Here is an 8,629-nt window from a genome sequence, read left to right as displayed (position 1 = left end):
GCAGGAGTGGAGGTGACGGACAGGAGTGCAGCCGGGGCAGGTACCATCCCCGTGCCCGCAGCCGTACCCGACCACCCTGCAGGGCTGCGGGGGGGTGGAGGCAGTCATTCCCCAGTGGGCGGCGCTGGGACGTAACATCTGTCGGAGGTGGTTTTGGGGGAGTTTCCCTGGCTTCTCCCAGGAGCCTCAAGCTGGGACAAGTTTCCCTCACGGGAGATGTTTTCTCTGCCTTTCGTGTTTGGCACCCGGGGCTCCGCACCCCAGCAGTGCCAGGTGCCAGTGGGGCTGCGTGGCACCCCCTGATGGACTCTGGGCTTGTAGGGCTGGGCTGGTGCCACCAGGAAGCAGCCGGGAGCAGCTGCTCTATGCCAAGAAGCTGTACGACTCGGCCTTCCACCCCGACAGCGGCGAGAAGATGAATCTCATTGGGAGGATGTCCTTCCAGGTGCCAGGGGGCATGGCCCTCACTGGCTGCATGCTCCAGTTCTACCGGTGAGCCCCTGGGGACACCAGGCTGGGGACGCATCCCTGACAGCCCTCAGCCCCTTGAGGGGTCCCCAAGGGCCAGGCCACAGCCAGCCTGCCTCTTCCCCAGCTGGCATGCCCAAGGCATGCCCCTGGCTGCTGCGCCTGCCTCTGTTCCATGGCCAAGCCCTGGTCTCCAGCACCCAGCCTGTGGTGGAAGCATCATGGATCCTCCCGGCCCCAGGCATGGCTGGGGATGGTCACGCTTCGCCCTGAGCTCAGCTCAGCTCTTCCTGGAGCCCCTGTAATGAGTAACGTGGCCAAGTCCTGTCTGGCCGCTGCTCTTGCTCCGTGGACCATAATGGCCCCCAAAACTGGGGACCAAACATGCTCCCAGCCCAGGCTGCTCCAGCGTCCCCAGCCCATGCTGACAGCTCCCTGCATTTCCCTTCTGAAATGGCTGCTGGGGGGGTGAGAGATCCTGTCCCTGGGGCAGAGGACGTGTGGGACAGACACTGCCTTTCCCACTGAATCCCCGTCCCGTCCCATCCCTGGCTGCTGGACTGATTTGCCAGTTGCTGGCAAGGTCCAGCCTGGGTGAGCGATCCCCAGTGCTGATGGGTAACCCCCTTCCCAGCCCATCTCCACCCTCCCTGCATCCCAAATCTTGCTCAGACCCACATCTCCCCGTGTCCCTTCCTGCCCCACCTCACTGTCCCTGAGACACCGGTAGGAGACCAGGCATCCTGGTCACCCCCAGAGCTGCCTCTGTCCCCGTGTGCCCCCTCCTTGCTGCTCCCATTGACAAAGGCTTATCTCAGCCCAGCAGGATGGCTGCCGCCCTGCTGAGAGGTGGGTCTCCCACCCCTGGCCAAGCACCCCCACAGGGCTGGGCCCCCTCCTGTGCTCTCCAAAGCCCTGCGGCAGCCAGGACTCCTGGGGTCATTTCCCAGCTCTGCCACTGGCTCACAGCTTTGCCACAGTGCCTCAGTTTCCCTTGGGAGACACCAGGACAAGGGTATTGAGGGCATCTTGGCTGTCCCCCCGCCAAGCCTGGCCACAGGCACAGGCCAGGTGTCCCTGACGGCCCTCGGGCTCTCTCCTGGTCCCTTCCCTCTGCAGAACAGTGCCTGCCGTGGTTTTCTGGCAGTGGGTGAACCAGTCCTTCAACGCCATTGTCAACTACACCAACCGCAACGCCGCCTCCCCCATCTCGCTGAGGTGAGCGTGCCCCTGCACAGACCCTCTGTGTTGTGACCCCCCTGGATACCCTGTAAAGACCCCCCCGTGACCCATTTTGGGCACTGAAGGAACAGGATTGAGTCAGAGCTGGTGTTTCTGTTCTCTCCCTTCTTTGGAAATCACTGTCCAGGCAAATTGGGGTGGCTTACGTCATGGCCACTGGTACAGCCCTGGCCACCGCGGTGGGACTCAACCTCTACACTAAGGTACGCCAGGACAGGGCTGGATGGGGCAGCTGGCTGCATCCTGCCCTCCCGTGCTGATGCCAGCCTGTCTCCTGCAGCGAGCCCCCCCCTTGCTGGCCCGCTGGGTCCCCTTTGCAGCCGTGGCTGCTGCCAACTGTGTCAATATCCCCATGATGCGGCAACAGTAAGTGCTACGCGTGGCCAGGGCGCTCAAGGGACCCGGCTCCCTCCGAAGGCGAGCCGGTGGCAGCTGGGCTCCTGGGCTGCCTGGTAGCCCTGCCATGGTTTCCCGTCCTGGGGGCTGGAGGAGGTGGGAGGATGGGAGGGAGGTGATGTGGGGTCTGCACATTTGCGGCTTCGGGTCTCTGGTGGAGGGTGCTAGGTGGGGTGGCTCAGTCTCTGCCCGGAGTGGGACGGGGATTTTGGGCTGAGGGTAGCTGTTCTGGGGTCTGGGCTAGAAGATCCCTCAGACCCAAAGGTCTTCTGCCGAGTGGTCATGGGAGAGCCCCAGTCCACTATGTCCTGGCGCTGGGACCCCCTAGATGGGGCCCATGTGGAGACCTGTGTCTGCTGCTTGGGGTCCGCTGTGGGTCACGGCATGAGGAGGTGGGGTGCTGTGCTGGGGACTGTCCCCTGGCTTGGCTGCAGGTCCCAGGCGGGTGTCTGTCCTCCAGATGGCCAGACCCTGTTCACAGCCATGCCCTGAAGATGGCAGCATCGGCTGGGCTGGGGACCGTGGCACTGCAGGGCTGTGGAGGCCTGTGCCCTGGGGCCAGGGCTGGGGGCAGCGGGGGCTGCTGTGCCAGCACAGCATGGGGGACCCCTTGGCACCACCTCGCCCCATTGCTGTGTCCTCCTCATGAGTCCCCGGCCATCCCGGCCACCACTCACCGCTGGCTGTCCCCTCCAGGGAGATCATCAATGGGGTGACGGTGACAGACGAGGACAACAATGAGCTCGGCCGCTCCAGGGTGAGTCTCAGGATGGGTGTCCAAGTTGGGGCACGGTGCGGTGGGGGCTCACCCACTGCTTTTGCTTGCAGAGGGCGGCGGCGAAGGGCATCGCGCAGGTTGTGGTGTCCAGGATCCGAGACCAGGGGCTCCCCCAGAACCTGCCGCATCACCCTCCACTGCCCCAGTTTTCCCCCGGGAAAAAGAGGGAGGGTGGCCCTGCATCCCAGGTGGCGTTTGGTCTCATCTCACTGATGGATCTGGTCCCTCCATCCTGCTGTTCCCATCAGAGCCCCCCAGGCTCCCATCCCAAGCCACAGCCTGTGGGGGATGTGGGGTGCTCCCGTGGTGGTTGGGCCCCACGAGGACACCTCTTACACTCTCCGTCCCTGACTCCTCACCCCACATCCCCTTGCCCTCGTGAGACCCTTGTTGTGCCGCAAGCCTGGCAGGAGGGACGGGAGCACGAGGTGTACAGAGCGTGCTGCCCGGACGATGGATGGATGGGGGTCCCGTGCCAGATCCCTGCCGTGAGCAAACACCCAGCAGCCCCCAGCATAACCAGCCGCTGCCATGGCCTCTGGGAGGAGGGTCCTGCTGGAGCAGCCCTGCGGGCTGGCTTGTGGGGGGGCCCTGACCTCTTCTTTCTGCACCTAGTTATTTTGCCCATCATCATGGAGCGGCTGGAGAAATTCCCCTTCATGCAGGTGAGCCCATAGTGCCCCAGCCCTGCTCCCCAGCTGCTGAGATGCTGCGGATGAAATGGGGGGGTTGCAGAGCCTGGCTTGCTTTGCCCACTGTTCAAGTCACCATTACACCAAAGGTCTCTTGGGTGACATGGAGAGGCTGCAGGAGGGTGGGAGGGGTCAGTGGCACCCCAGAGGTGTTAGGCATTCAGCCCCGTTGAGGGGAGAAGTCTCCCCACCCTGTGAGCAGGGCTTGCGGCAAGGCTGGGGACTGACTCCCGGCTCTTCCCTTGCAGCGGATCCGGGTTCTCCATGGGCCTCTGCAGGTGCTGCTCTGCGGGGGCTTGTAAGTATCTCACTGCTCAAATGCCTGTGGGTGCCTGGAACGTGGCTCTGAGGAATGCTTGAAAAAAGACCTCTTTCCCAGCAGGGGACTGCAAAGCTGCTTGCCTTTCAGCCTGGGCTTTCCCCAGTTATTGGGAGTCGTGGGGCATGAGCAGCACCTCTTGGGCTGAGATCCCCAACACTAACGTTCGGCTTTTCTCTGTCCCGCAGCCTCCTGTTCATGGTGCCGGCAGCCTGCGCCCTGTTCCCGCAGAGATGGTACCTGTCCCACTGCTCCCCCCTCCTGCGCGGGACCTCGGGAGCCTTCCTCCTCTCCTAGCTCTTCTCTGCCCATCCCAGGAGAAGCATGATGGGCACCCACCCTTCAACCCTAGGCAGTGCCTGCCTGTACACACTAGTGCCCCAGGCAGCAGGGGAGTGTGTGCCTCCCCTGCTCTGCAAGCTCTGTGCTGGGAGCAATGGGACCCCCAGCCCCATGGGCAGCTCCCTGCCCTCCAGCACTGGGAGCGATGGATGCTAGGGATGGGTGGTGGGTCTTGATGTGAGCCTGCAAGATCCCAGGGACTGCAGGGGACCTCGAGTGGCAATGGGGAGGGAGGGTGGCCCGACCACTGATCAGGGAGGAGGATCACAGGTCTCAGTGTCTATCCCCTCTCCCCACAGCTCCCTTGCGCTGGCTGACCTTGAGCTGGAGCTGCGTGAGAGCATCGTGGCCAAGCATGGGGACAAAGTGCCGTACGTCTATTTTAACAAGGGACTGTGAACGGAGACTATCTCAGGAGCCATCGCACCCCTCCGGCCCCCTGCCACCACCAGCCCCGCGTCCCCTGAGCAGGGCTCAGAGGCACGGTCCAGCCAGATCTGCCCCCCAGCCCAGCACTGTCTCTGCTGCCTCCTTCCTCCGGAGAGGCAGGATCTGGCTCTGCGTGCCCAGTTTGCAGCACTTTGGCTTGTCCTGAGCCTCCCCCCATCTGCTGCTGGCCGTGTCCCTGCCTCCCCACGTCCCTCTTGCCCTGGGCGATGGCTGCGCTTCCCGTGCCTTCCTCCTGCCCTGCGCACAAGGATCTGCCCAGCCTGTCTGAGCCTCGTGCAGCCACTGGTCTCGGCCCTGCGAGGCATCAGGCTCTCTCCCTCGAGGCTCAGAGCACAGTCCTACCTCCAAAAGCAGGTGCCCTGCCATTGTACCAGGAACCAAACCACGTTGCTGCCTTAAACCACCACAGTGGCCTCTTGCCAAGGGCTGGATCATGCCTTGGCAGGCAGGAAGGGACCTATCCCCTCTGCATAGGGAGCACCCCAAAGTCCAGGGACCAATGCTTGGACCATACCTTCCTTGCTCTCAGGTGCAGGTTTTAATCACTTTGTGATTGCCACAATCCAGGAGAAAAATAGTTAATAGTTTTTAGGTTCTAATTTTTGCAATCTACCCATTCCTCTGAGCACGAGAGCCAGCCGTCACCCTTGTCCTGCATCTCACTGTACCCACAGTAGGAACAAGGACCTGCAGCTTTGGGGGACAGTCGTCTCTGGGCCCCCTTGGACAGGGGGAAGGAGACACAGGAGTCACAAAGCTGTCGAGGTGTTAACTCAAGCTCTGAATAGTGGCACTGCAAATGACAGAGAGGAGGGTTGAAAAATGAAATGTGGTGATCTTTAAAAAAAACAGCTGTGGGTTCTGCTTTTGGCTGGTCTCTGGGTGTCTGGTTCCCTGGGCAGGGCTGGTACGTGGGTCTCATGCCTGCCTTGAAAGGGAAAGGTGCGGGCTCTGTGACTGACCAGGCACCAGGGTGAGGGTCAACACAGGGTCCAGGAGAAGGAGGAAGAACCAGGAGGCTCTGCAAGGGCTGGCATGAGCCCTGAAATCCTTGGGCATCCCATGCAGCCTTCCCCGAGAGGCTCTTGGGGCTGCAAACAGTCCTGAAGCAAGTGACAAAGGGAGGTGACAGTGCTGTGCTCATGGTGACTCTTGTCCCATTGGGGGGACTGCGGGGATGACACTGGGTGACCCTTCCTACACCTGTGGGTGCTGTTTGTCTTCTTGGCCAGGCAGTGTTTGCATGATGCTAACCTGGGTCTGCCATGAGGCCTCTCCCACCCCAAAGAAGAGTGGCTTGAGTTTGCTGCAGCCTATTTTCAGAGGAGGAAGGAGCCCCAGAGTTTAGCCAAGGTCCCTGCCCTCAACAAGCTGCATCCAGGCTCTCTGCTTGCTGATGAACACTCCTCAGTGGGACAAGCATGTTTCTAACCAGGTGTATGAGGTGGCTGCTCAGAGAGCCCCATGGCCCAGCAGATGGTCAACGCTCGTCCCTCCAGCCAGGATATGTGTCAGATCCCCTCCAGCCAGGGGTGTCAGATCCCTGAGGACAACAGCATCTCTGCATCAGCTGCATGCCATGCCCAAGATGCAGGGTCTGCAGGCAAAGGGCTTTCTGGCATTAACCCCTCCACTGCTACAGAGAGAGCAGCCAAACCCAAAGCATACTTCTTGAAGGGCCAAGCTGTATCCACAGCAGGCTTGCTTCTGCCCAAGCTGCAACAGGCAGAGGCTAATGTCTCCAGCCGTGTTGTAGGTACAGCTAGAAAGCTGCACAAGAGCTCTGAAATAATTAATAGGTCAGTGGAAAGTGGGAAAACATGTTCAAACTTGTGTATCTGTTCCCTGGGCATTATTAGATCTCTTGTTAATGCGCAATTAAAAGAATAGATAAGCACATGAAACGAAAACAGATGTCACTCCTGTTGGGAGTGGGAAGAAGCCACAGGAGATATCTCTGTGCTCTGCTTTTCTTAAGCTCCTTAACTCAAGCTGCTCTTGCCCTACACCCAAAACTGCTTTGAGCGCTTTCGGAAAGATACCTGTAGCAGCCTGGGCTGTATTTGGGTCCAAGGTGCCTCTGGCGTGCTTGGGAGCATGGTGATGCTTGTAACATTATGTGCCACAGTGCCCTAAAACTCTTGGTGTTGACCCTTCCTGTGTTTGCAGTGCATGGGGGTCCCGGCAGAGCAGGGGGCTCTGCGGCCAGCGATGCCAGAGCAGCGTCCACCTAAAGCCAAGGTTGGGACCACGGTGGGAAAGCCTCAGCGGTTTTGTCACTCCTTTTTTCCTGCCCCCAGCCATACCAGAGGGGCGATGGAGCAGGGGGACCCTCTAAAGAGCTATTGCCATCTCGTGCCAGCTCTCCCCCTGCTCTGGGGAGCCGGACGTGGTGCAGCTCATTGCTCTTGGCCAGAGGAGGAGGGTTGCTCCAGGCTTGGAGGATTGGCAAGTTGGCCGCTGCCATCCTCAAGCCAGACCTCCCCCCCGAGCTTATAGCAGTGGATTCCCTCTTCAGATCGACATGGATTTATGCCAGCTGACAGTTTAGCTCAGCGGGGTTTCTAAGTTGTAGCTGGAATCTCCCCTGGAGGATTCAAGTAATCTCAACAGCTCACGTCGCTCCAGTGTCAGGTCAGGAGATGGTTGCTGCACCCGGTGCCTGCCTGCACTCCCCAAAACCACAGTAACTCCCCAGCCTGCCTTGGTCTCATTGGGGAGCAGAGGGGTCGCAGCCAGGCTGCGGCCAGCAAGTCCCCATGCTGCCAAGGGTGGCTCCGGCCAGCCCTGCCTTCATTTTCCATTGATGCAACAGGAAGGGAACCTCGTTGCCAGGAGTCAGAGCCGGACTCATCCCTGTTTGGGAAGAGCAGCAAGTGTTAATTGCTCTCCAGCGATGAGTCACACCTGATCTGGGCTTGTCCTGTGCTTCAGTGCACTCACAGCCTTCTCCCTGCTGCGCCTCTAATTTCAGGGCCAGCTGGGAACAGGAATAAAGCTCCTTTAATAACTGTGCGTGGCCGAAATGTCAGTGCTCCAGCATGTTTACAACCTCCCTTCAAATGATAACCAGACCAAAGACGTCATGTTGGGCTGCAGTAGAGCCTGGGAAGGGGCTGGGGACGCATGAGAGGCTGGGGGTCTCCTCTGAGGCATCAGCAGCCCCAGCAGGCAGGCTTGGCTCACTGCTCCTCACCCAAAGGCAGGTGGAGGCTGGTGAACTGACTGCTTACAGAGAGAGGAGCAAGGAGGGTGCAGGAGCAATGGGTTAACACCTGCTGGCCCACACCAGCAGCAGGCGGGGAGCTGATCCTGTGGGGTTACGTGTGCCCCAAGTACTGCCCTGATTGAAAAATGCCAGGGTAGGAGATAAGCTGCTAAGTCGATTATTTTTTTCTGGCTTTCCTTAACATGTTATCTGAGCATCTGATAAACCTCGTCATGCCAATCCGGCGTGGAGGCTGCCTGGTGTGCCGGGAGCGACAGTGTAGAAACCCTCTGCCACTGCCCCAGAAATGCAGGCCATCTCCCCTGAAGCTGTGAATTAACCCCAAGTGCCTGTGCCCCCACTTCTCTGGGGGGGTGCAAGCCTGGGCGAGGGACCACTGTGTGGGGACACGCTGGCACCCGGCCGCGGTGGGAGATCCTCTTCTCCATGCCGCTCCCGTATCCCGACGGGGCTGGCACCAACTTGTGGCTGCCCGGCTGCCCGCTGCGCGCCTCGAGTCCAGCCCCATGCTGCTGCTGCTATTTTAGCACCCTCTCCATGTCAAGCTCCCTGGTGTGCCCCAGGTCCGGGTGAGCTGTTTGGGTTTGGGGCTCTGTGGGTGCATTGGGGAGGAGGCCGAGCGGGGACCACAGTAACGGGGTGTGACCAGGTGAATGGGGGATGAGTGCCTGGCAGCCATTGGGGTGTCAGGGAGGCCTGGGGGCTTGTGCACC

General features: G+C 60.5%; 1 protein-coding gene across 1 annotated transcript in view; it reads left to right on the top strand.

Moving 5' to 3' along the window:
- The window catches only part of SFXN2 (sideroflexin 2), a 5,624-nt gene extending 678 nt beyond the window's left edge, over nt 1-4,946 (top strand). The window contains exons 2-11 of the mRNA XM_009323275.1: nt 265-492; nt 1,588-1,686; nt 1,838-1,913; nt 1,991-2,076; nt 2,803-2,863; nt 2,935-2,996; nt 3,492-3,549; nt 3,825-3,874; nt 4,084-4,131; nt 4,537-4,946. Of these exons, the coding sequence (XP_009321550.1) occupies nt 265-492; nt 1,588-1,686; nt 1,838-1,913; nt 1,991-2,076; nt 2,803-2,863; nt 2,935-2,996; nt 3,492-3,549; nt 3,825-3,874; nt 4,084-4,131; nt 4,537-4,636 (868 nt within the window). The 3' untranslated portion in view covers nt 4,637-4,946. The remainder of the gene's footprint in view (nt 1-264; nt 493-1,587; nt 1,687-1,837; nt 1,914-1,990; nt 2,077-2,802; nt 2,864-2,934; nt 2,997-3,491; nt 3,550-3,824; nt 3,875-4,083; nt 4,132-4,536) is intronic.
- The last annotated feature ends 3,683 nt before the right edge of the window (nt 4,947-8,629 follow it).

This window comes from Pygoscelis adeliae, unplaced genomic scaffold (genome assembly GCF_000699105.1).
Source record: "Pygoscelis adeliae isolate BGI_AS28 unplaced genomic scaffold, ASM69910v1 Scaffold294, whole genome shotgun sequence".
In the NCBI taxonomy this organism is placed as follows: Eukaryota; Metazoa; Chordata; class Aves; order Sphenisciformes; family Spheniscidae; genus Pygoscelis; species Pygoscelis adeliae.
This window is presented reverse-complemented; position numbering and strand designations above follow the sequence as displayed.